The 27,921-nt window shown below is 46.5% G+C and overlaps 1 protein-coding gene across 1 annotated transcript in view; it reads left to right on the plus strand.

Moving 5' to 3' along the window:
- The window catches only part of malrd1 (MAM and LDL receptor class A domain containing 1), a 499,008-nt gene that overhangs the window by 87,283 nt on the left and 383,804 nt on the right, over positions 1 to 27,921 (plus strand). Inside the window, exons 6-10 of the mRNA XM_038796452.1 lie at positions 9,431 to 9,577; positions 11,556 to 11,713; positions 12,375 to 12,467; positions 16,843 to 17,050; positions 27,076 to 27,222. Coding sequence (XP_038652380.1) covers positions 9,431 to 9,577; positions 11,556 to 11,713; positions 12,375 to 12,467; positions 16,843 to 17,050; positions 27,076 to 27,222 — 753 coding nt within the window. The remainder of the gene's footprint in view (positions 1 to 9,430; positions 9,578 to 11,555; positions 11,714 to 12,374; positions 12,468 to 16,842; positions 17,051 to 27,075; positions 27,223 to 27,921) is intronic.

The raw sequence follows: 27,921 nt of genomic DNA on the forward strand, positions 1-27,921 counted from the left end.
CTTGGGTAGCCATCTCCCAAGATTAAATCTTCGTCTGAGTCGTAGTCTTCTAGGACCATATCATCTTCTAGGGCGGTGCTAACTGCTTGTTGCAGGGCTCTGCAGAGGGTACTTCCAGCTACTGGTCGAATTTCAGGCATTGTGCTCTCGTTCCAGGTGAAAGAATCTGTTTTTGAGGCTTTAAATTTTTTTTTCTTGTTTTGGGACATGTCCCTTTAAGTGGCCGTGGTCCGGGGCCTCTGCAGTCATGAAGCGTGTGACATAGAGCGTAGGAAGTGATTGCGCATGCGCAGATCACTGTTCCTTTACTTGGGGCCTTTTTTGCAATTGCGCATGCGTGGCTTCTTGCACATGCGCAAACGGACCTTCCCGTTCTGTGCACTCTTCGCGCAACTGTGCATGTGCAGCTCCTTTTTCAAGATGGCTGCAAATCAAAACTGCCGTTTGTTGCTGCAAGCCTACCTCGTGGTGAGTTTTTCCGCCTCTTTTACCTTTTCTTCTTGTATCCTCCTTGCAGAATTCTTGGAATTTGTCCAGGACTGCCTGGAAGTTGCTCTTGTTTTGCCCCTTTGAGTATTTGAAGGTCTGGAAGATTTCAGCTGCTCTTGGACCCGCAATGGTAAGTAGAAGCTTTATTTTTTTCTGCATCGGCCACGCCATCTAAGTCGGACGCTACCAGGTAGATCTCAAATCTCTGTCTGAACGCACGCCAGTTTTCACTGAGATTGCCTTGGTACCTGAACTGCTGTGGAACCGGAATCTCGAACATCATCTTGCCTGGCTGCTGTTGCTGGTTGTCACTGTCTGCTGAGTTGTAACTATATGGATTTAAACAGTTCACTCACTGGTACCATGTTTTGTTATGCTCTTGACATAGCATTAGCTGCTTCCTTGATGAGCATTCTGACAAAGGAAGGTTCAGACTTGGAGATAGCTTTAACACATTTATTAAACTGTTAACGATTCTCCTACTTGGATTCGGCTCTCCTGTTAATCCTGCTATAGCTACTCAGACTATCTAACCAGTCTGCTACAATCCATGTGGTGCATGTGATGTGTTGAATCAACCCTGTGTACTCACTTAGTGTCTCCACTAGAAAGAGGAAGATTATGTGTGCTGTGTCCTTTTATATGGGTTGGTGTAATGCCCCCCTGTGGTAGTGTCACCTCTGTTTCTGAGTTGTGAATGCCCATTGGTCATGTCCTATCTTACTGACCTATTGGTTGACTGTCTGTGTGTCATGATGTCTCTGGTGCTCCCTCCGGTGTCTATCTAGTCTACGTATATTTACATTAACCCCTTGTGTATTTACAGTGATGCATATCACCACAGGGGTGAGGGCAGAAGTGTGGGAAATGAGTCAGAGATAGTTGAGGGCGCTGTCGACCAAACCTTGGCTCAGGAAAAACGAAAACAGGTCAGAAGCGACGTTTTGAAAGGTAGCACCTTCAGAACTGATGTGAGCCAGATGGAGAAATTGGGAACATGTAATGCAGTCCCTGCAGGAAGTGGATGTGAGGAGGTGTAGTCGAGGTAGCTGTAGGAGCCCATGGGTTTGTAATGAATTTTGGCAGATAGCCTATCACCAGAAATGGAGAGAGAGAAGTCAGGGATGAGAAAGGTCTTGTCGGAGATGGACCATGTGAAGGTGAAGCAGGTGTGGACATTGAAAACAAAATTGATGAATTTTTCCAGGTCCAGACAAGGGCATGAAGCAGTACTGATATAGTCATCAATATACCGGAAAAAGAGTTGTGGCAAAGAGTCTGGGAAAAAATTGGCAGATGGAGTATGAAGTGGATAAATGTGAACTCGTTCACTTCGGCAAGAAGAACAAAAAAGCAGTATTCTATTTAAATGGAGAAAGATTGAAGAACTTGGTGGTACTGAGGGATCTGGTATGCTGGTTGCTGGTAACACGATTGGGAAGGCAAATGGAAGTTTTATCACACTTGTACAGGGCCTTGGTGAGTACGCACCTGGTCTATTGTGTGCAGTTTTGATCTCTGTAGAATCCAGGAGACATGAAATGAAATGAAATGAAAATTGCTTATTGTCACGAGTAGGCTTCAATGAAGTTACTGTGAAAAGCCCCTAGTCGCCACATTCCGGCGCCTGTCCAGGGAGGATGGTACGGGAATCGAATCGTGCTGCTAGCCTGCTTGGTCTGCTTTAAAAGCCAGCGATTTAGCTGAGTGAGCTAAACCAGCCCCTTGTTTATGATGATAAAGAGACATGATGATAAAGGTTCAAACAAATTTATTTTAACTCAAAAGTAAAGCTGCACCCACAGCACACAACACAGGAACTTCTAATTTTGGTCTGGGACAGTATTTAAAAGTTGGATAAGGAGTCCTCAGCCCATTACCATGGGAACCATGGGAAATATAATCACTTCAGAAGCAGTTCAGAGAATGTTCACTGGATTCATTCCTGGGATGAAGGGGTTGTTTCTTGAAGAAGTATTGACTTATATCCATTGGTGTGGAGATGCGAACATTGGACGCGGTTGAGCACAGTAAGAAGCCTTATAGCACCAGCTTAAAGTCCAACGGGATTCACCTGAGGAAGGAGCTGTCCTCTGAAAGATAGTGATTCGAAACAAACCTTTTGGACTTTAACCTGGTGTTGTAAGACTTCTTACTATTTCCATTGGAGTTTGGAAGAATAAGAGGTAATCATATTTAAATTTAATAGGTCCTAAAGGGACTTGAAAGTGTGGCTAATCAGAGGATGTTTCCTTTTGTGGAGGAGGCTACATCTGAGGCTACATATAGTTTCAAAATAAAAGGCCTCCTTTTTAAGAGAGATCAGAAACCTTGGGATGGATTCTCCATCAGCGGGATCCTCCTTTTCGCCGGCAGTGCGGTCATGCCCATGGATTTCCCGAAGGCATGAGGGTGCCCACAATGGGAAACCACATTGGCCGGCCGCCGGGACGGAATCCCGCTGCCAGCAGGCGTGTGCCGCACCAAAAAACGGGTGCAGCAGGACAGAGCATCCATCTTCTTTTGTCCCAAAGGGTCAGTGGTGTGTGGAACTTTCTTTCCCAGAAAGTAATGGAAGATTGAATTGATTTAAGGCAGAAGTAGAGAAATTTTTATTCGGCAAGGGAATCAAGTGATATGGGGCACAAACAGGAAAGTGGAGCTGAGACCACAATAAAATCAGCCATGATCTTACTGAATGGAGGAGGAGGTTCATAGAATCCTAACAGTGCAGAAGCAGGCCATTCAGCATATCGAGTTTGCACCGAGCCCCAAAAGATCACTCTGTCTAGCTCCAATCCACCTTAACACTGTAACCCCACTGATGCACCATCGATTGCACGTGAGGCGAGTGATTTACCAATGTCAGGCTTTAATTAACTAGAACACAGCCTGGCAATCGTCTACAGTGGAAAGGGACGATCGTCAGGCTTCTGAGCATTTATACCTCGTTGATAGAGGCATGGTTAACTCAGCCTCTCGGCCAATCGGTCGAGAGGCACATGACCGACCAGGGCCAATGGTAAGCTGACGTTCTGGCCCAATGGCAGACGAGTATGCAGATCATATCATCACATTCACCCCTTACGGAGAAGGAAGGCGGGGGGGGGGGGGGGGGGGGGGGGGGGGTGAACGAGACCCGGGGTGGGGGGGGGGGGAAGAACTGATGATATGAGTAGACGTCGGGAGAATAATTTTCTCTCCGTACCCTTGTCGAATTTGGGGGCTTGCCACTGGCCCAGACATAACAATATTTACAAAAGGAAGTCCATGGGACCGTAGAACTCTAGAAGGATTCGATCAGTCGTTTGGTGGTCCTTGACGTCCTGGCCGAGCGCCGTAGTGGAGGAGGTGTCGTCGGATCGGCTGATGGTCCTGCTGATGTCCTGGAGTACGGGAGCGATAGACTTCGAGTAGTCTCCGTCACCTGAGCTGGCCGCGGAGACGCCATGGATGAGGGATGGGGAAGCCGAGTGGGGTGCTGGGGTGAAAAAGGGGAGGGGGGGTCTGTGGTGGGGGGGGCTGCACGCCGGCGGGTGCCAGGTCCCGGAGGGAGACCGTGCTCCACATACGCGTACTGCGGGTTAGCGTGGAGTAACTGGACATGCTCCACCAACGGGTCGGACTTGTGCACCCGCACATGCTTCCGGAGCAAGATGGGTCCGGGGGTGACCAGCCACGTCGGGAGAGGGGATCCGGAGGACAACTTCCTGGGGAAAACAAGAAGACGTTCATGAGGTGTCTGATTAGTAGCAGTACAGAGCAGTGAGCGGATAGAGTGCAGCGTATCGGGGAGCACCTCTTGCCATCGGGAAATAGGGAGATCTCTGGACCGGAGGGCCAGTAGTATGGTCTTCCAGATGGTACCATTCTCCCGCTCGACCTGTCCGTTACCCCGAGGGTTATAGCTGGTCGTCCTGCTAGAGGCGATGCCCCTGTCGAGCAGGAATTGACGCAGCTCGTCGCTCATAAATGAGGACCCCCGGTCGCTGTGAATGTACTCGGGGTAGCCAAACAGGGAGAAGATGGAGAGGAGGGCCTTAATGACGGTCGATGTGGTCATGTCGGGACAGGGAATGGCAAAGGGGAAGCGGGAGTGTTCGTCGACAACCGCCAGGAAGTAAATGTTGCGGTTGTTAGAGGGAAGGGGCCCCTTGAAGTCAATGCTGAGACGTTCAAAGGGGCGGGATGCTTTGATCAGGTGTGCGCGCTCGGGGCGGTAGAAGTGCGGTTTGCACTCGACGCAGATGTGGCAGTCACGGGTTACTGTCCTGAGTTCCTCGATAGAGTAGGGCAGGTTGCGGGCCTTAATGAAGTGGTATAGGCGGGTCACCCCTGGATGGCAGAGGTCTGCGTGGAGGGAGCGGAGGCGGTCTATCTGCGCGCTGGCGCAGGTACCGCGGGACAGGGCATCGGAAGGCTCATTGAGCTTCCCAGGACGATACAAGATATCATAGTTGTACGTGGACAACTCGATCCGCCACCGTAAAATCTTGTCATTTTTGATCTTGCCCCTTTGTGTATTATCAAACATGAAGGCTACTGACCGTTGGTCTGTGAGGAGGGTAAACCTCCTGCCGGCCAAATAGTGCCTAAAATGTCGCACGGCTTCGACTATGGCCTGGGCTTCCTTTTCCACAGAGGGGTGGCGGAGTTTGGAAGCCTGGAGGGTTCTGGAGAAGAAGGCCACGGGTCTGCCCGCTTGGTTCAGGGTGGCCGCCAGAGCTACTTCAGATGCGTCGCTCTCGACCTGGAAGGGGAGGGCCTCGTCGATGGCGCGCATCGTGGCCTTTGCGATGTCCGCTTTGATGCGGCTAAAGGCCTGACATGCCTCCGTCGACGGCGGGAAGGTCGTGGTTTGCATGAGGGGACGGGCCTTGTCCGCGTAGTTGGGAACCCATTGGGCGTAGTATGCGAAAAACCCCAGGCAGCGTTTGAGAGATTTGGGGGTATTGGGGAGAGGGAGTTCCATCAGGGGGCGCATGCGTTCGGGATCGGGGCCTATCACTCCGTTACGCACTACGTAGCCGAGGATGGCTAGGCGGTCGGTGCTGAACACGCATTTATCCTTATTGTACGTGAGGTTAAGGAGTTTTGCGGTTTGGAGGAATTTCTGGAGGTTGGCGTCATGGTCCTGCTGGTCGTGGCCGCAGATGGTGACATTATCAAGGTACGGGAAGGTAGCCTGTAATCCGTACTTGTCGACCATTCGGTCCATCTCCCGTTGGAAGACCGAGACCCCATTCGTGACACCAAACGGAACCCTAAGGAAGTGGTAGAGGCGCCCGTCAGCCTCGAACGCGGTGTACAGTCGGTCACTCGCGCGGATGGGGAGCTGGTGGTAAGCGGACTTAAGGTCCACAGTTGAGAAGACCTTGTATCTCGCGATCTCGTTTACCATGGTAGAGATACGGGGGAGAGGATACGCGTCCAGTTGCATAAACCGATTGATGGTTTGGCTGTAATCGATGACCATCCGGTTTTTCTCCCCCGTCCGGACCACCAGCACTTGGGCTCGCCAGGGACTGTTGCTGGCCTCGATGACCCCTTCCGTCAGCAACCTCTGGACCTCGGACCTGATGAAGGATCGGTCCTGGGCGCTGTACCGTCTGCTCCGTGTGGCGACGGGTTTGCAATCGGGGGTGAGGTTAGCAAACAGGGAGGGGGGGTCCACTTTGAGGGACGCGAGGCTGCAGACAGTGAGGGGGGGTATAGGGCCGCCGAATTGAAAAGTCAAGCTCTGCAGGTTGCACTGGAAGTCCAGTCCTAGGAGTGCCGGTGCGCAAAGGTCAGGGAGGACAAGAAATTTATAATTTTTAAAAACCTTCCCTTGGACCGTGAGGTCCGCGATGCAGCACCCGGTGATGTGGACGGAGTGCGAACCTGAGGCTAAACTGATTTTGCGTGTTACGGGATGGACAGGGAGCGCGCAGCGTCTTACCGTGTCAGGGTGAACGAAGCTTTCCGTGCTCCCGGAGTCCAGCAGGCAGTCCGTCTTGTGGCCGTTGAGGTGGATCAGCGTAGTCGTTTTGGCGAGCGTGCGTGGCTGAGACTGGTCGAGCTGAACGGCCGCGAGCTGTGGAGGAAATTCGTCGTCGCTGTCCGATTCCATGCTGGAGGGACCTTGCGTGGCAGATGTGGAAGTCGGTGGCCAGGATCCATATGTGGGGTGAACGGCCGCGAGCCGTGGAGAAAATCCGTCGTCACTGTCCGATTCCATGCTGGAGGGACCTTGCGTGGCAGATGTGGAAGCCGGTGGCCAGGATCCCCAGGTGAGGTCTGTTCCCCAAGATGGCGGCGCCCAGGACCCGCACGTGGGGTCGGGGCCCCAAGATGGCGGCGCCCAGGACCCGCACGTGGGGTCGGCACCCCAAGATGGCGGCGCCCAGGAAGCCCTCGTGGCCGCTGGAGGCGGAGCTCGCGTTGCCGGCGCTGTGAGCGGAGAGGCGCGCAGGCCGGCTCCAGGACGGTGGCTAGGTGCATCAGCTGTGGGAGGAGGTAAGGCGCGCGGGCCGGGTGTGGGGGGCCGGGGGCGGGGGTAGCCGAGTCGGGCTGCGGGTAGACAGGGACCGGGGGGGGCCCGGAGAGGCGAGCCGGTCGGGCGCCGGGGCCCGGGGGTGGGGGGAGCCGGGGTCCGGGAGCGGGGGAAGCAGGGCCGCTGCGGGCAGGCAGGGACCAGGGGGGCCCGGAGAGGCGAGCCGGTCGGGCGCCGGGGCCCGGGGGCGGGGGGGAGAAACATGCGCAGCGGGCAGGCAGAGGCCTGGAGGGGCCAGGGAGGTGCGCATGTCGGCCGGCGGGGCGCGAGTCGGGAGCGGCTGGAGGGGCCCTGGAGGAGAGAGGGAGGCACACAGGCCGTTTGCAGAGGCCTGGGGGAGGGGGGGAGAGTGCTGTGCAGCTTCCAGAAACGCTGCAGCCAGCGTTTTGGCCTGGCAGACCGTGGAGTAGTGGCCCTTCTTCCCACAGCTCTTACAGAGGGCGGAGCGGGCTGGGCAGCGCGAGCGAGGGTGCTTAGCGTACCCACAAAAGTAGCAGCGGGGCCCCGCGGATTTATCGGGTTGCCCCGCGGCACAAGCCTGAGGGAGGCCGGGAGCGGTGGGTAGCTGGTGGGAAGCGTGCCAGGAGGCGGCCTGGCCAGGGTCATAGGTGCGAGCGCTTAGATCTGCGACCTCCAGGGAGGCGGAGAGAGTCAGCGTCTCCGTTAAACTGAGTTCGTCTCTTTCCAGCATCCGCTGGCGGATCACGGGAGACAGCATCCCAGCCACGTAAGCGTCTCTGACGAGTAGCTCCATGTGCTCTGTAGCGGACACCGCTTCACAGGCGCAACCTCTCCCCAGGGCACAGAGGGCCCGGGCGTATTGGTCTAGAGACTCACCGGGGACCTGCTTTCTGGTGGCCAGCAGATGTCGAGCGAATACCCTGTTGATCGGTTTGATGAATTGTCCTTTTAGCTTTTGTATATCGTCATCATAATCTGTTTCGTCTTCGATTATTGAGTAAGCGTCAATACCCACGCTGGAGTGGAGGACGTGCAGCTTCTGTGCCCCGGTGGGGGGGCTGGTTGTAGATGCCAGGAACCCTCCGAGGCAAGTCAGCCAGAGTTTGAAAAGTTCTGTAGAGTTCGGAGTTTGCGGGCTGATGCGGAGGCATTCGGGCTTGATGCGGAACTCCATCTTCAAAGTTGTAGTTAATTAAATTGATGCACCATCGATTGCACGTGAGGCGAGTGATTTACCAATGTCAGGCTTTAATTAACTAGAACACAGCCTGGCGATCGTCTACAGTGGAAAGGGACGATCGTCAGGCTTCTGAGCATTTATACCTCGTTGATAGAGGCGTGGTTAACTCAGCCTCTCGGCCAATCGGTCGAGAGGCACATGACCGACCAGGGCCAATGGTAAGCCGACGTTCTGGCCCAATGGCAGACGAGTATGCAGATCATATCATCACACCCACCTAACCTTTGGACACTTAGGGGGCAATTTAGCATGGCCAATCCCCCTAATCTGCACATCCTTGGACTGTGGGAAGAAACCAGAGCACACAGAGGAAACCCACGCACACACAGGGAGAAAGCGAAAACTCCACACAGGCAGTGACCCAAGGATGGAATCGAACCTGAGTTCCTGGTGCTGAGAGACAGCAGTGCTAATCACTGTGCCACCATGCCACCCCACTTGAAGGGCTAAGTGGCCTACTCCTGCTCTTAAGTTCCTAAGTAAAAGTGATCAGTGTTAATTACTGCCAGTCAACCTCCCAGGCAACTAACTAATACAATTGCCAAATGCAGAGTATTATTCCCCATTTGCTTGCTCTGTTCAACCAGGTTCCCAATGCAACAGAGAGGGCCCCACACAATTTCCATCTCACACTTAACTTGCAACACAATACTGTGGACACTACATTAAGGACAAGTCTGGCTAATGCTGGATACCACTTATTGCACTGTCACAGGAAATGTTTGGGCCATTGTATTTACAGATATTACTCTTAAAAAAGGCTGCACAGACACAATGGATGGGATTTTCCACATTGGCCACTAGCCATTGGCCAGTGGTGGGATCTTCTTGTCCCGCCATTGTCAATGGGGTTTGAATGCGCCTCTCACTGCCGGGAAACGCACATGGGAGGACCAGAAGATCCCACCGGCGTGAACAGCAGGAAAATTGCGGCCAATGGGTCAAACGGCCTCCTTCTGTGATGTGTTTGTCTCTGATTCAATGAAATTAAAGTCACAAATTTGGAGAGTTGCATAAGCCTATCTATGATTTTGTTTCTTGAAAGTATAAAAATTAAACAAAAATTTGAAAGCTAGTTAGCAAGTAAGGTAGTATATTCAGTTCAAGACTCCAACTGTTAGCGAAATGGTTATACTCTTGACTCGAGCTTCTTGCAGTGACTTGTCGAATTTTAATGGATTCCTCCATTTTTGTTCCTACTTTAGCTCCAACCTGTGATTTTGAATCTGACCTATGTGGATGGCACTCTGAAGAGGCTCAAAACGTTGTTTCATGGCTGCACGTACAAGCTAACAGTATTTCTTCAAGCGGCACTGCTCCGCTGAAAGATCACAGCACGGACTCTTCATTGGGTAACTGCAGAAATTTTAATAAACTGTAATTTATATATAAAACTTTAAATAGGACTGCAAATATAGAACTAACATAAACTTAGATATTGACAAATCAGTAAGTACATTCATAAAGCAAGGTGGAGGTGGAAGGACTAGGGGAATAAAGCCAGAGGATTACAGTCAGAGCTTTCAGTAGTGGCTGCCATTGAGTCAATTGTTAATTTTAAGTCTGCGATTGATGACTTTTAGGTGCTAAGGGATATGAAACAAAAGCAGGTATATGTAATTAAACCACAGATTAGCCATGACCTTATTTAATGACGGAACAGGCTTGAGATACTAAATGGGCCACTGCTGTTTCTTTGTTACAGTGCCTCATTAAAACATTCCAGAAAGAGTCAGACTTCAGTATGTCAGGAAAGGATGAGGGGCAGGCATGGGCGTTCGATTCCGGGCCTTGGCAGCATCGGGCGCCAACATATTTAAGTGAGCCTAACCTCTCACTTAAAACAAAGAACATTACAGCACAGGAACAGGCCCTTCGGCCCACCAAGCCAGCGCCGATCCAGATTCCTTATTTAAGCGTTCTACTTATTGCCCAAACAATCTGTATCCCTCTATTCCCCGCCCGTTCATGTGCCTATCAAGATACATCTTACATATGTAAATCTGGATCATGATGAGTGAGGGTTTGCGAGGCATTCTGCGTATCGAAAATCTCATGGGAGGCCTCTCGTGACATTTACTGGCCTCATTGCGTCCCGAGTTGGGCATGACAAGGCTGTTTGATCGCACCCATTGCGATTTCAGTCTGCGGGCAAAAAAATTGGTAAAACTCTTCCTCATCTGTGGCGAGGTAATAAATACAAAACAACATTGTAAATTGGAATACACCATGAGACAGTGTTATTAAAGCTCTGTAGTATGTTTACAGTAATCATAGACTTTTAGTGATCTCCTTAAAATGTCAAGAACATAAAAAAGAAAGATAAATTAAAGACAAATTAGCCTATAGTCTGAAAGAAAACTCTAAGGGTGGGATTTTCCTGACTCACCCTTTGCTGGGAACATCGAATCTTGCCAAAAGTCAGTGGATCTTTAGCTGGGCCGTCACATCCACCGCAGTGGATCCCACCATGACAGAACGGGAAAATTCCCGCTGAAGAATTTGTGATTTAAGTTAAGAGCATTTATAAATGTATGGATTAATCAAGGGCAACATGTTGTTGTTAAAGGTAATTTGTATTTGAAAAATCTAACATGCATATATTGTATAGTTTTAAAAATTGACAATTTGGAGAGATAATAGAATTCAATAGATATCCCAAAGACATTTGATGGATGTTTCATGGGAGGCAAGCTTTTAACCCTTGATGTCTATAACCAAGAGAACAGAATCCAACAAATAAAACAATTACGGACAAAAATGCTATCAATATCCTTGCTTGCTTTTTCACGAGCATTATGCACTTAAGAGAATCATTCCCCCATTTCCAGCAATATGAATCAGGGCAGTCAGCGGCTGGGAATAGTGCACTAACTTGAGTCCTGAATTTACTGACTTCTGAATGCCATTAATTAGTAATGCGCAGGTCATTATTGCTGAATTGATGTATTTTTGATTAACAGAGGCGTAGATGTTGAGAGTAGTTTCTCCTGATCGAAGATCTAGAACAAGCAGACCATAATTCCAGGATATGAGATCGGCCATTTTGGATTGAGTAAAAGATTTTAACTCAGAGAATTCGGAATCTTTGGAATTATTTACCTAGAGAGTTATAGGATGCTCAAACATTGTGAATATTCAATTGAGACATCAACAGATTTTTGGGCACGAAGGGATTTGAGGGACATGAGGAGAGGACAGGAGAGTGGAATTGTTATGAAAGTTTAGCCATGATCTTATTGGATGGCAGAGGGAGGTTGAGTAGCTGTGCGGCCTACTCCTTCCTCTTAGATGTTCTTATGTAAAAATCTGCTTCATTTTTATTCACAGGCCATTTTATTTGGATAGAAGCCAATAATATCACATTCTCCCGGACTGCTCTCTTTAATAGTTCTGTGCGCCACAACTCTGGGCAAAGTTGCCATTTTGAATTCTTCTACCAAATCAGTGGCAAAAATGTACTTACAGTATTTTTACAAACCCATGAGGTGAGTCAAAATAATGCTTATTTTAGCAAGCAGATAAAAATGAATTTTTGGGAACTTGAGGAATAGGAAGCTCAAGTACAAACAATTCTGATTGATTTTAATTCACCTCCTTTTCACCTTCTGTCGGTGTTCCGTTGTTGCACCTATTTCTGGAAATGTCTATCGGGTTGTATTTACCATTTATATCAAAAAGGCAGTTAAACTCCCTTTCTTTCTTTGACTTTAAAGACACACTATTAAAACGACAATGGAAATGATTTCACCTTAGAAATTTCACACAACTCTATATTGATAGAAGAGCAGTAGAATACTGGCCAATCATATGTCTGTCAATTCCTCTGATATATGAGTCAGTTATCAGTAAAAACACAAGCGCATAGTTATGTTAAAATGGAAGAAATAAAATTTTGTTCAAAGGTACTAATGAGTATATTGACTAATTCCCACAACATATCCACAAAGCAACTGCGTCAAATAGAATTGTCTTTTTCCCCAGCACTGCTGAATTACTGTTAATCCTGATGTTGATTTCTACATTTGGTTTAAAATTAAAAGTAGTTAGTAAGCAACCAGAGCAAAGAAAACAGAGATTATCATCATGTTTAATAATATGCCACTACCTCAATGTCATTTTCAAGTATTATCATGCTGTAACCTTTAGGGAGAAACAATACTGTGGGAAGAACAGACACCAACTGAAAACCAATGGATCAAAGGAGAAGTAGGACTGCCTACTTCCTTGAGTCAATTTCAGGTAAAATTGGTCTAATTTATTCACAGGAATAGAAATGCACATCGAAACATACATAGAAAATAGAAGCAGAAGGAGGCCATTTGGCCCTTCGAGACTGTTCCGACATTCATTCTGATCATGGCTGATCATCAAGTTCAGTACCCTGATCCTGCCTTTCCCCCATATCCCTTGATCCCTTTAAACTCAAGAGCTATATCTAATTCCTTCTTGAAATTGCACAACATTTTGGCCTCAACTACTTTCTATGGTAGGAATTCCATGGATTCACAGCTCTCTGGGTGAAAAACTTTCTCCTCACCTCAGACTCCTAGTTCTTGACTCCCCCACAATCGGAAACATTCTTTCTGAATCTACTCTGTCTAATTCTGTTAGAATTTTGTAATTTTCTATGCGATCCCCTCTCACTCTTCTAAACTCCAGTGAATATAATCCGAACTGATTTAGCCACTCCTCATGTGACAGTCCAGCTATCAATGTTTTCAGAGTGCTAAGAGTTTGCTGTTACTGCTTAATAATAGGTATTTATTGCATTCTGCTGTGCACCTCGAACAGATGCTCATCCACTTCTCATTGTAACTCATATCTGTTGCATTGACATGAAACTTAAACCAACTAAAAACCCAATGGTCTGAATTTTACTTAAGTTTTATTGCTCAATCTACCCAGAGGAAATGCTGGTCGCGAGTTTGGAATAAAAGGGACAGTAGCAATGCGGATACAAATTTGGTTTAATAATAGGAAGCAAAGATGTCAATGGATATTTTTCAGGCTGGAGGAAGGTTTATAATGGCATTGCCCAGGGGTCCATATCGGGATCCTTGCTTTTCCTGATATATATTACTGAACTGGATCTTGGTGTACAGGGGCCAATTTCAAAGTTTGCAGATGACACAAAACTTGGCAGTATTGTAAACTGTGAAGGGGACAGTATAGAGCTTCAAAATTACATAGACAAGATGGTGGAGTGGGCAGATAGGTAGCAGATGAAGTTCAATGCAAAGAAGCATGAGTTGATCCATTTTGGTAGGAAGAACATGGACAAACAATATAAAATAAGGGGTTAAATTCTTAAGGGGGTGCAGGATCTGAGGAACGTGGGTGTATATGTGAACAGATCATGGAAGGTGACAGGACAGGTGAAGAGAGCAGTTAATATTCTGGACTTTATTAATAGGGTCATAGAGTACAATAGCAAGGAGGTTATGCTGAAATTATGCAAGACATCATTAGACCTCAGCTGGAATATTGTGTGCCATTCTGGGTGCTACACTAGAGGAAGGATGGGAGTGCAATAGAAAGGGTGTAGAAGAGTTTTACAAGAATTTGTCGAGAGATGAGAGACTTCAGTTATGAGGACGGATTGGAGAGGTTGGGACTGTTCTCCTTGGAGAGAAGAAGGCTAAGAGTGATTTGATAGAGATGTTCAAAATCATGAGTGTGCTGGGCAGAGGAGATAGGGAGACCATCTTGTCTATGTCCTTTTGAAGCTCTACACTGCCTTCTGCACAGTTTAGGGAGAAACTATTCCTGCTCGTAAAAGGTTCACGAACAAAAGGATACAGATTTAATGTGATTTGCAAAAGATAGGAGAATGGGGTGAGAAACATATCAGCCATGACTGAATGTCAAAGCAAACTCAATGGGCTAAATAGCCTAATTATGCTCCAATATCTTATGGTCTTATGGTTCCATTTGCACTAGATGATATAGTTTAGCGGCAGTCTCCTTAATGAAGCCACGATGTCTGACATTCATTTCCTGAATGAAATTGAGGTGCATGTAGAATTGTTTGAAGAGCCATTTCAGATTTTGGGCAGCATGGTGGCACAGTGGTTAGTGTTGCAGCCTCAGAGTGCCAGGGACCCATGTGCGATTCCGACCTTGGGTGACTAGGGGCTGGTTTAGCACAGGGCTAAATCGCTGGCTTTGAAAGCAGACTAAGGCAGACCAGCAGCACAGTTCAATTCCGGTACCAGCCTCCCCAAACAGGCGCCGGAATGTGGCGACGAGGGGCATTTCACAGTAACTTCATTTGAAGCCTACTTGTGACAATAAGCGATTTTCATTTCATGTGGCGTTTACACGTTCCCCCGTGTCTGCATGGGTTTCCTCCGGGAGCTCCGGTTTCCTTCCACAGTCTAAGGATGTGCAGGTTAGGTGGATTGGCCATTCTAAGTTAACCCTTAATGTCCAAAGGTTAAGTGGGATTACGGGGGTAGGGGGCCTGATGGGTCGAATAGTCTCTTTCTGCACTGTAGGGGTTCTATGATTCTGTGATATAGATTCTTGCACTTTTCTCTCTTCTCTCAATTAATCCTCCTCACTCTTGTATCCTTCACTGCTCTCCCTTTGTCTTCAGCCCCAAAGGTCGGCTTGCCAAACTACCTATGATTGCAATAAATCTGTTCTGAAGACAGACGGAGTCAGTCCAGCCCCAATAAAAACTTGGTAACAGAAGTCATAATTCTATTGCAAGCGGCAAAAACAAGTTAAGTTAACCAGCAGCCTAAAAGGCAAAAATAGCATCCAATTGAATGGAGGTGATGAACCTTTCAAAAAACACTGCTGCAGAATTGTTGCTGCCTGTTTTGCTTTCTGTTCGTGACATAGCTGATTTATGAAGTACAGAGGGATAATTACAACAAATATTCCACGCTGGGGAATGAGTGTGATCTCTTGGAAATCTTGAGATTTGAAAGCAGATGGAGATGAATTTGTCTGTTATTTTAGAGAAACATCGGGAAATGTTCTGCAAAGCAGAGCTGCTGGAAAGCATATTCGAGCATCTGTGTATTCTGGCATTCATCCAACTTGTTCAATGTATGTGGAGCAGCTATTGCAATATTAATCAAAAGGATTACAATAATGTGATTCAGCAGTATTAACTCTTAGAGGAGTTGATTAAATCTGTCAAAGAGGTAAAACCGCCGCAAAATAATTAGAGGGGCAAACATATTATTGAGTATGGACTGAAATACATTGTGAGCAAAATCTGGCGTTGAGTTGTCAAATTAATGGTATTGTCACTGGAATCCAGTGCTAATGCTCTGGGGAACTGGATTCAAATCCCACCATGGCAGATGGTAAAATTTAACACAATATGATCTGAAATTTAAATTCAAATGATGACTATGAAACCATTGTTGATTCCTGTAAAAACCCCAATAGTTCGCTAATAAAGTTCTTTACGGAAGGAAATCTGCCGTCCTTACCTGGACTGGCCTACACATGACACCAAATCCACAGCAATGCGGTTGACTTTTCAATGTCCTTAAAAGCCATTCAGTTCAAGGCAGTTAGGGATGGCCAATAACTGCTGGCTCAGCCAGTGATGTGCACATCCCATAAATGAATTTTTAAAAACATATATTTTAAGGGATGGCTGGAAAGCAAACTCAGGCTGCTTCTTAGTCAGCATGATAGCACAGGGCTGGTTTAGCACAGTGGGCTAAACAGCTGGCTTTTAATGCAGTACAAGGCAGCAGTGCAGGTTCAATTCCCGTACCGGCCTCCTCAAACAAACACCGGAATGTGGCAACTAGGGGCTTTTCACAGTAACTTCATTGAAGCCTTCTTGTGACAATAAGCGATTATATTATTACATCACCACCATGGTACCTCATCCAAATTCGCATTCTGATCTCACCAGAGACAAAACAGAATCACATTTATATTTTAAGACCTGTTATTGGGATATGGATGATGCTGTTCATAAAGACCTTGTGATCTCTGTGGTTTGGACCTCCCTCCGCTCTTGATACCACTTTTATTTCTGGTGCCAAGTTTAGGGGATCACTCAAGTGTCCACAGCGGTGATGTCAGCAAGCTGTGTAAACAACCAATTTACACTGAACTATTCTTAATGCCAGTAAACTACTTTTCATTTTAATTTTTTAGAGATGCCGAAACATTAGATTAAGTTGGAAGATAACATATCATGAACAAACATTTAAAACAGTAAGATGTCTTACAACACCAGGTTAAAGTCCAACAGGTTTGTTTTGAATCACTAGCTTTCGGAGCACTGCTCCTTCCTCAGGTGTTGGACTTTAACCTGGTGTTGTAAGACTTCTTAATGTGCTCACCCCAGTCCAAAGCCGGCATCTCCACATCATGGCAAACATTTAAAAGATTTATATTTTGAAAATATGGAAAATTTGTTGTAATGGAGAAATTTGACATTCAGTAAATATAATGAGGGTATTTAAACGTATTTATGAAGTTAGCGTGCTGTTAAAATTGCAGTTGCACCTCATTCAACAAGATACAACTGTTTGAAAGACTTTTACGAGTTTAAGGGGATATCTTGGATTTCACTGCAAAGCTATCATTACATTTTACTCGGTTTCTCATTGCTATGCCTATATTTCTGCAGGTTACATTTGTAGGGTCTGTGCACAGCAAAGCAGGATTCTTAGCCCTGGATAGTTTGCAATTCAATGACTGCGAAGTGACACCTTCACCAGACTCCTGCTCGCCTTCAACATTCGCTTGTGGAACAGGCCACTGCATTCCAATGAGTTCAGTTTGCAACTTCCAGACTGACTGCTGTGATGGTGCAGATGAAGACCAAGCAGTCTGTTGTAGGTCACTCCTCTTTTTTGGTCAGAAATTACATTTTTACTTTTCACTGGTTTTTGCACCAAATATGTTTGATTGCCTGCTTTATCAGGATTCTTAGTATTAATATAGGGCAATCTTAAAATCTTAATATAGGAGAATTAATCTTAAAATGTGCTGATTACATATCAAGTATTGAATTATGTGGATCTCTAGCCATTGAAGCATCAGGAGACAAATATTCTCCACAAGTGCACAAGTAGTGAAAATTATGTGCAACCACTAATGATTTTTCTTCTGTTCATTCATCCATCCATATATATATTTTATGTATTTGTCTAAAATAATGTAGAGAGAAAAGAAAAAATTCTCTCTGACAATGAGTCACCCGGACTCGAAACGTTAGCTCCCTTCTCTCTCCACAGATGCTATCAGACCTGCTGAGATTGTGCAGTATTTTCTTGTTTCTGGGATATAGAGAAAAGTATTAGAGATTTAACTAATTAATGAAAATGTGTTGTAAATTCATTAATGTTGGATTGATACAATAGGTATCTTTTTATGAGATCCCTGCATGTTCCAATTTAATTAGATTGCTGGCCAGCCTACGGGGGAGCTCTTGTAGCACAGTGGAAGCCTTCCTACCTTTGTTTCAGTAGCTCTAGGTTCAAGCCCCATTTCAGAACTTGAAGGTCACAGAAGATGCATTCAACTCACGGCTAAGCTAGTTTTTTTTTATCAGCCTGTAAGACTTTCCTATATGCCTGATGATAGCTGGTAAGAGTGGGAGAGTTTCCTGGTCAGTCATAGTTTGTATAATTTCATAATCTTCAGAGTTACAAATTCAATGCACAAAGTGGACAGGGTAAGCCTCTAATCCATCACCTTGCTTGCTCCAGAAACCAATTCAAATTCAATCCAATTCATGGTCCCCACAAGAGAGACATACAAGATAAAAGAAAATTACAGTGGATGCTGGAATCTGAAACAAAAACCAGAAAATACTGGACAATCTCAGCAAACCGGACAGCATCTGTGGAGAGAGAAGGGAGCTAATGTTTCAAGTCTGGATGACTCTTTGGCAAAACAGGACATAGGGTCAGATTTATACTCTTGTGAGGGGGGGCATGGAACAGTGGGGTTGGATAGGGGGCCAGTGATATGTGGGGATTGACAAAGATGGCGTTGACAGAAAGATAAAGGGAATGTAAATGGGGTGATTAAGGCTAAGAAGGGTGCTGATAGTGGCATATAAACAGATTAAAATGTGTGAATGGCAAACAAGATCCAAGTTGACAAGAGCAGGCTTTAAGCCTGACCTCACGCTTTATCTTAGCTAAAATGCCGAATCAACCAAACTGCAGAAGGCAACAACAAACCACTGCAGTGCTTTACCAAAGACTTCACCAATCCAATGGAAGTCCATGGTCACCCACACCTCTTAGGGTATGAAGGAGGAGGAGGTCAGCCTACTTCTATGAGAACTATAGGGTCTGAAGCAAGTAGGCTTGGTCCACTGGGCTTCATTGTGCTTTTGTTATGGTGTGGTTTTCATTGCTGTTGTAAATGAACTGTACATATTCAAATATAAAACAGCCTAGCTGCAGCTCAAACCGTTACTTCACCAGTTATGGTGACCTAAAATACATACATTCTCCATGAAGCTTCTCTCCAGCATAAACACTCAATGCATTTTTCATGGCAAAATGTGGTTGTTTCCTTTAACACTGCATCCAAATCTGGATAGCCTTGCTGCCGATTACTCTAGCCATGGTTGAACCAGTGGCTTTTACAGGTTCTTTTTCCCCAATTATAACGCAGGGTGGAATTTTGTTGGGTGGTGACCAAGGCAGCTAGTAAACCATCTTGAGTTTGACAGTGTGTGTCCAAAGAGATTTTAGCTACTGGGTAATTTTTGTTTTATTCAAAGTCCACATGACTTTGCTGACAAGGCCACATTTACTGGCTGTTCCTATCTGCCCTTGATGAGGGAGGTGGTGGTAAGCCGCCTTCTTGAACTGCTGCAGTGCATCTGGTGTAAGTACACCCAATGTGCTGTTAGAGAATGAGAGTTTTGACACGGTGACCATGAAGGAACTGTGATATTGTTCTAAATCAGGATGGTGTGTGGCTTGGAGAAACACTTTGAGGTGATGGTGTTCCCATGCATCTGCTGCCCTTATCCTTCTAGGTAATAGAGGTTGTGGGTTTGGAAGTTGCTGTAGACGGAAGCTTGGTGAGTTGCTGTAGTGCATCTTCTATACAGTACACACTGCTACCATTGTGTGCTGGTGGTGGAAGGAGTGAGTGTTTAAGGTGGTGAATGGGTTGTTGGTCAATTGGGCTGCTTTGGCCTGGATGGTGTTGAGCTTCTTGACTGTTGTTGGAACTGCGCTCATCCAGACAAGTGAAGAGCATTCTATCACATGGAATGGGCAGCACGGTAGCAATGGACAGCACGGTAGCACAGTGGTTAGCACTGTTGCTTCACAGCTCCAGGGTCCCAGATTCGATTCCCCGCTTGGGTCACTGTCTGTGCAGAGTTTGCGCGTTCTCCCCATGTGTGCGTGGGTTTCCTCCGGGTGCTCCAGTTTCCTCCCACAGTCCAAAGATGTGCGAGTTAGGTGGATTGGCCATGATAAATTGTCCTTAGTGTCCAAATAAAAAGGTTAAGTGGGGTTACTGCATTACAGGGATAGGGTGGAAGCGTGGGCTTGAGTAGGGTGTTCTTTCCAAGGGCTGGTACAGCCTCGATGGGCTGAATGGCCTCCTTCAGCACTGTAAATTCTATGATTCTATGACCACATTCCTGACTTGAGCCTGAGATGATGAACAAGCCCATGGGAGGCAGAAGTTGAGTCACTCATCACACATTTCCCGGCCTCTGACCCACTCTTGTTGCCACAGTATGCAGATAGCTGGTTCAGTTAAGCCTCCAGTCAATGGTAAATGTCAGTATGTCGATATGGGCGATTTAGCAATGGTAATGCTCATGAATATCATGGCAAGATGGTTAGATTCTATCTTGCTTGCATTTGTTTAGCGCAAATATTACTTGCCACTTTTCAACTTAAGCACTAGCGACTGTGCAATCATCAGAGAACGTCTCTACTTCTGATATGATGATAGAAGGAAGGTCATTAATGAAACAGTAGAAAATGTTTGGGTCCAGGAAACTACCCCAGAGAACTCCTGCAATATTGTCCTGCAGCTGAGATTGTTGATCTCCAAGAATCAAAACCACCTTCAGCCTTCCAACCAGTTGAGGATTGCCCTTCTCCAATTTCGTATTGACTTCAGTTTTGCTCATGAAGCCACTCTTGGTCCAATGCTGCCTTGTTGTCAACTTGTTGCTTTCCTTTCTCCCTTTGACTGTCAATTCCAGTCTGGCTTTATTAATCGCTTTCTCATTTCAACAGTGTCCCCTTCTTAAAATTGTGTGTTTCTGTTTTACTCCCCTTACCCCATTAACGTTGGCACAAAACCCTATTACGAACGGAATTTTACACCTCCCCCTCCATAGAATCATAGAATTTACAGTGCAGAAGGAGGCCATTCCGCCCATCGAGTCTGCACCAGCCCGTGGAAATAACATCCCACATAAGCCCACACCCGTAACCCAGTAACCCCGCCTAATCTTTTTCAATATTAAGGGCAATTTAGCATGGCCAGTCCAACTAACCTGCACATCTTTGGACTGTGGGAGGAAACCAGAGCACCCGGAGGACACCCACGCAGACACGGGGAAAATGTTCACACTCCGCACAGTGACCCAAACCGGAATTGAACCTGGGACACTGGAGCTGTGAAGTAACTGTGCTAACCACTGTGCTACTATGTTGCCCCAACATGTTTTCAGTGGGATCAGGCACATAAAAAGTGATGGATGGCTTACCCAATGCCAATCTGACTCCCGTGACCCTGTCCCCATAGAACAGTAGGTGGGTGGGTGCCAATATTGGCAGCCCATCCGCCATCCTGAAATCAAGCTTGTTCCCGAGCCAACTAACCGGAATATTATACCACCCATGTCATAATATGGTTGGTGTAGTCAGGTGCAGGGAGACTGATTAGGCAAAGGCAGGAATGAAGGGGACATATTATTTGCAGGGCCCCCTGCGCTTACCACCGCTTTGTTTCTCCATGCATGGCTTTGAAGACCCACGTCCCTGGCCCCCACCCCCCTCACCAGCTTCTATTGGCCAAGCCTACCTGAACCCTCACTGTTAAATACCCCAGGCTTGCATGCGTCTGAATGCCACAACAGTTTTCAACATGTGCCTGCTAGCTGTTCCAGCAGCAGCCAATAATCAGTTTTTGCACTGCTTGGACTGCTGGAGCTGTCAGCCAAGCAGGTTGGCTGGAAGGCAAAAGGATGCCTTATGTGTGGGCCACGAAGAATCCAGCACGAGTTTTAAGGATGCAAAGAAATAACATTTATTTACAATAACATATATATATATATATATATACAACAGCAGCAGCAACTTCCCTTGCTGCTCACTCCTCTCTCTCTAGCCAGTTCCAAACTGGCCAGCTCTATTTATGCAGGGAGTCTGCTAATGATTTCTCCGCCCCCCTGATTGGGGAAGCTCATACTCCCATAGGATTGTGGGATTGTCATTAGTCCCCAGCCAGTGGTAAGCAGGCATGTTATAACAATGCCCATCCACAAAGAGGCAGTAGTCCCACCCTCTGCTTATTTAGCCCCCGGGGCAGCTCTATCACATTCGAGCAATATGCTTGCTGTGAAATTCATTCTTCTGTTTCCATCTCCCTTTCCAAATTGTTCCCTAACCTTAACTTGTTCAATAATTTCTGATTGTTTCCGTAAAATCAGATGCAAAATTCCTTCTCCCTCCTATTGGGTTCTTTAGCCATCTGGAAAAGCAATCCATGGCCAGAAGACGGATCACTGTTTGGGCTCCCACTACAACTGGAAAAATGACAAACACTTGGATATCTCAAAAATGTCAAGGATTACTAATGTGCCCATCTGTATAAAGATGCATGCACAGCTAGATTTACTAACAGTGGTACACCTCATTAATTCCAGTGTTCAGTAATTGCTCCTGTCATCCAAATAAATCCATATCCCAGTTAACGCAATAGAGACATTTCAGTCTACTGCTACCAAAGTTGACTACTTCCATGACAGTAAGATTGATGTATCCCGACGATTTTCATTGTTTTTAGCATTTCATGGATTGAGACTAATTTTTCTGTTGGTCCTACTTTTCATTGTCTTTTTTTTTGCTTGTTATCTAAAATTATTTTTGATGCCGTTAAAGCCAAATTTCGACTTCTCATACCTCAGCCTTTCCCAAAAAGCTTGGGCTTGGCCTTTACATTTCGGCACAGAATGATGACCCCTGAGGTGAATATAGCTCCTACCATCTGCGCATGTGCAGTGTGCACAACTTCCCAGAATATATAAACAGCATTTAAGCAAACCAAATGATAAATGCCATCTTTGAACGGTTTTCTAAATGGTTTGAAGAAAAGGACGGCTCGGCAGCACAGTGGTTAGCACTGCGGCCTCACAGCACCAGGGACCTGGGTTCAATCCAGCCCTGGGGGACTGTATGGAGTCTACATGTTCTCCCCATGTCTGCGTGGGTTTCCTCCAGCTACTCTGGTTTCCTCCCATGGTCCAAAGATGTGCAGGTTAGGTGGATTGACCATGTTAAATTGCCCCTTAGTGTCCAATGATGTTCAGGTTAGGTGGATTGACCATGTTAATTGCCCCTCAGTGTCCAAAGATGTGCAAGTTAGGTGGATTGACCATGCTAAATTGCCCCTTCATGTCCAAAGATGTGCAGGTTAGGTGGATTGACCATGCTAAATTGCCCTTTAGTGTCCAAAGATCCTGCTCCTTGAGGTGCCTATGTGCAGGTTCAAAGAACCTTGGAGAACAGTGTGGTGTTGTTGAGGTGAAAACTGGATTATCAGGAAGACCAGGAGAACTGAGTGCCGACCAGCCAGCGTAAATTCAAAACTGTCCCAATTTTCATCCATGCTGCTCCATTGTTGACATTCAAATGGCAGTGGATTTAAAAGAGGTTGATCATTGGTTGGATCTAACATTATGGGATCCACTTACAGCCCGTTAACAACGTCCCATCTATTGACTGTGAAAGCGAAAATGAAAGTCGCCATAGTCCTCGCGACCGTTGGCTGCTCTCGCCTTTTGAGAGAGAGCTGACTGATAGTGGTTTAACCTGGGGGTCATCACACCTCAGGTGAGGGTCAAGGTTGAGAAGGCAATCAGTAACCTCAGCCGGTACAGCAATTGAACCCAAACCACGAACCAGCCATCCAGCCAACTGAGCTAACAATAAGTAGAACTGCTGGTGATTCTGGGGAACCCAAGAAGCCAATCTGCAAGAGTGACAATATGATTAATGGAGAAGCACCCACACTGGGAATTCTTTTTCCAAGGAACCAATCTAAAACCCACTTTCTTTTTCTTGAGCAGATCTCTTACAAATGCTCTTCCAAATTCTTTGGGCCGCGATGTGAGGATGGAATTCCGTATTCTTAGATGCCTGTGTTAACTTTGAAATGGAAATTTATGCAATTGATTACATGGCCTTAATTCAGTCAAACTGTTCCAAACTGGTTAGAACCCTAACATCAAATTAGTACCTGAAATATATTGCCAACTGTTACTTCATTATGTTACAATCCTTAGTTTATTCATCATTAGATAACACCTGCTTGTTTTAAACTTAATACTGCAGAGCCAGGAACTACCAGTGCAATATTGGTTAATCAATAACAATGAGGCATTATTTCACTGCTCATATAATATAATGGGCCCCTTATTCTGGCAAAGATTTGCCAAGAAATAAATTGTGTCGCCAGGCTGAGAGAGCAGTTAATAAAGCATACAGAATTATTGGCTTTATCAATAAGACATAGATACATAGAAGATAGGAGCAGGAGGAGGCCTTTTGGCCCTTCAAGCCTGCTCCGCCATTCACCAAGACCATGGCTGATCATCCAACTCAATAGCCTAATCCTGCATTCTCCCCATAACCTTTGATCCCATTCACCCCAAGAGCTATATCTAGCAGCCTCGTGAATATATTCAAAGTTTAGCATCAATTACTTCCTGTGGGAATGAATTCCACAGGCTCACCACTCTTTGGGTGAAGAAATGTCTCCTCATCTCTGTCCGTAATGGTTTACCTCAATCCTCAGACTGTGACCCCTAGTTCTGGACACACCCACTACCGGGAACATCTTCCCTGCATCTACCCTGTCTAGTCCTATTGGAATTTTATAATTCTGTATGAGATCCCCATCATTCTTCTGAACTTCAGCGAGAACAATCCCAACCTAGTCAATCTCTCCTCATATGACAGTCCTGCCATCCCTGGACTCAGTCTGGTAAACCTTTGCTGCACTCCCTCGAGAGCAAGAACATCGTTCCTCAGAAAAGGAAACCAGAACTGCACACACTATTCAAGGTGTGGCCTCACCAAGGCCCTATATAATTGCAGCATCACATCCCTACTTCTATACATGAAACCTCTCGCAATGAAGGCCAACAGACCATTAGCCTTCTTTACCGCCTGCTGCACCTGCATGCTTACCTTCAGTGACTTATTATGGGAGCCGCGTTTTCAGAACCCCAAAATGTATCATGGAGTTCAACCAGCCTCTCCCTTTAATGTATTGTTGCTTTTGAATGACACGGCTTGGTCTCCAGGTGTGGTATTACAATTATGGACACGTGGGTTGTTTAAACACAAAACAATGTTTATTCCATGAATTCAACTTAACCTTTTTAAATAAACATTGGATCACTTACTACCCCTTACTTCAAAGATCACCCCAAAAATAATACAACACTAAATAATCCCTTAAAATGTTCCTTCAAACCTCCAAAAGATTTAACACCTTTAAACAGAAACACATCAGGTTAAAGACATTACTATTATGAGTTTAAATCACCCAAATGATTCAGAGATAGTCTTTCATGGCAGAGATCACAGCAAATCCAGCTCACTGCAAACACAGACACACCCAAGCTCTTTTCCTCCAAACTGAAACCAAAACACTGCAAAATGGCTGAGCTAAACACCCAGCTCACCCCCACTCTGACATCGCTTCAGTAATATGAGCTGCTCATTTCTTAAAGATACATTGCTTAAACATCCATTTCTTAAAGGTACTCTCACATGACAGACTGGTGCACAAGGACACCCACGTCCTGATGCATACTTCCCTCTCCCAATTTACAACCATTGAGGTAGGAATCTGCCTTCTTGTTTTGCTTCCAAAGTGAATAACCTCACACTTATCCAAATTATACTGCATCTGCCATTGATTTACCCAGTCGCCCAACCTGTCCAGATCATGCTGTATGATCCCTGCATCCTCGTCACAGTTCATCCTCACACCTCCCACAAGAGCAAGGAGGTTATGTTGAACTTGCAGAAGATACTAGTTTGGCCTCAGCTGGAATGTTGTGTCCAGTCCTGGGTGTCACACTTTAGCAAGGATGTGAAGGTATTGATGTTGCGATCCCTGCACAGGACAAATCAAATTCCAGAGTGAAACCTGACTTGATAGATCCTAATTTTCTTTAGCAACTGAATCTCGGGGGGCGGAGAATTTGGGACACGGCGGGGGCAGGATTGAAGCCGGCCCCGGGCGATTCTCCGACCCCCCGGGGGGTCGGAGAATTCAGCCCATTGTTCCTAACATTGGCTAGAGGACAGAAAATATTCATGAGAATGGTTCCAGGGATGAAGAATGAGGAACTTCAGTTATGTAGATAGATTGGAGAAGTTGGGACTGTTTACCTTGGAGAAGAGGTGGCTGAGAGGAAATTTGAGGGAGCTTTCAAAATGATGAGATGTTTGGGCTGAGCAGATGGGAAGAAACTGGGGCCGGCGTCAATCCTGCCCCCGCCGTGTCCCGAATTCTCCGCCCCCCGAGATTCGCCCCCCGGTCGACGGGCCCCCCGCGGCGATACTGCGGCCCGCGATGGGCCGAAGTCCCGCCGCTGACAGGCCTCTCCCGCCGGCGTGGATTAAACCACCTACCTGACCGGCGGGATTGGCGGCACGGGCGGGCTCCGGGGTCCTGGGGGTGGGGGGGGCAGGGTGATCTGACCCCGGGGGGTGTCCCCACGGTGGCCTGGCCCGCGATCGGGGCCCACCAGTCGGTGGGCGGGCCTGTGCCGTGGGGGCACTCTTTTTCTTCTGCCTCTGCCATGGCCTTCACCATGGCAGAGGTGGAACAGACCCTCTCCCCTGCGCATGCACCAGTATGACGTCAGCAGCCGCTGATGCTCCGGCGCATGCGCGGACTTATGCCGGCCGGCGAAGTCCTTTCAGCCCCGGCTGGCGTGGCACCAAAGGCCGTTCACGCCAGCCGGCAGAGTCGGAACCACTCCGACACGGGCCTAGCCCCCCAATGTGAGGGCTTGACCACGCCAGAGTGGTTCACGCCACTCCGACATGCCGCCCACCCACCCCCGCCCCGACGGGCAGGGGAGAATCCCAGCCCTGATTTTAAGTACTTAGTAAACAAAGCAAAAGCGACACTGGGGGAAATATTGTTCACACTGCCCAGTGTTTAAGGTCTGACATGCAGTGCCTAAGAGTGCAGAGGAGGCAGCTTCAATCAATGCATTCAAAGAGACTGTTACCTGAAAAAAAAAGAATGTGCAGGGTTATGGGAAGAAGGCAGGGGAATGGAACTAGACAAATTTCTCATTCAGAGCCGAATGGCCTCCTCCTGCACTGGAACAATTCTGCAATACAGCCTGCAGTACTGGCATAAACAGTAATTCAAGTTAAATACTCCAGTCCACAAATTAGGGATGGGCAATAAATTCTGGCATGGCTAGCAATGCCCATATCCTGTAAAAGAATAATACAAAAATGCAAAGCCAGATATGATTTTAACTGCTCTTCATTTTTATTTTCCAAGGTCCCTCATTTTTACAGTGCAGCATAAATGTGGAGATGGTGACCTCCTCAGTGAAATGTCTTAACGGCGGTCTATTCCCTTGCTTTTTGTTTTCCAGTAAATTATACCTTGTGTAGCTTCGAATCTGGTTTCTGTGAGTGGAAGCAGCTGACCTCAGATGGTTCTGTGTGGGCGAGAGGACAAGGACAAACATCCTCAGGATTAGGATTGCCTATTACTGACCACACGACTAACAGTAGCCAAGGTCAGTACTCACTGTTGTAACGTCGTTACTCATATGTAATAGAAAACCGTGCAGCCCAGATGCTTGATGGTCAAACCAAGGGGGTTTGATTCCGTTGATGAGAACGGCCAGAAAACCTTAGCCAAGGTGAGTACAGGTAGATGTCTGATCGGCCAGTAAACAACAGTTAAATTGCATCCATGTTTTCTAGGTCACGTGACTGGTCTATTATGGAACAATGTCGCGTGTTTTAAAACACATATTTAGCAATTTTTCAGAACAAAGATGTGGTATTTGCCAGAAGACTGGTGGATAGCTTATCTAATTCCTATATTGAAGAAGTGGGATAGAACATGCCCACAAAACTATAGACCAGCCAGCTTACCATCCGTGGTAGGAACACCAAAGGAGAGAATAGAAGAACATCTAGAAACAAGATTTATAATAATGAACAGTCAACGTCAATTTCAAAAGGGAAAACCTTGCTGAACCAAATCAATTCCTTTTTTTTGAAAAAGTGAATGGAGGGAGTAGGCAATTCAGTAGATCTATTTTATCTGGACTTTCAAAAAGCCTTCAATAAGGTGCCCCATGATTCATTCATGATAAGGTCAGAGAATGTGGAGTTAGGGGAGAAGTGGCAGAATAGATCGCGAGCTGGCTTCAAGACAGAAAGCCGAGCTTGGGAGTAAAGGGTAGTTATTCAGAGTGACAGAAGGT

Source organism: Scyliorhinus canicula, chromosome 5 (assembly GCF_902713615.1).
Source record: "Scyliorhinus canicula chromosome 5, sScyCan1.1, whole genome shotgun sequence".
Lineage (NCBI taxonomy): Eukaryota > Metazoa > Chordata > Chondrichthyes > Carcharhiniformes > Scyliorhinidae > Scyliorhinus > Scyliorhinus canicula.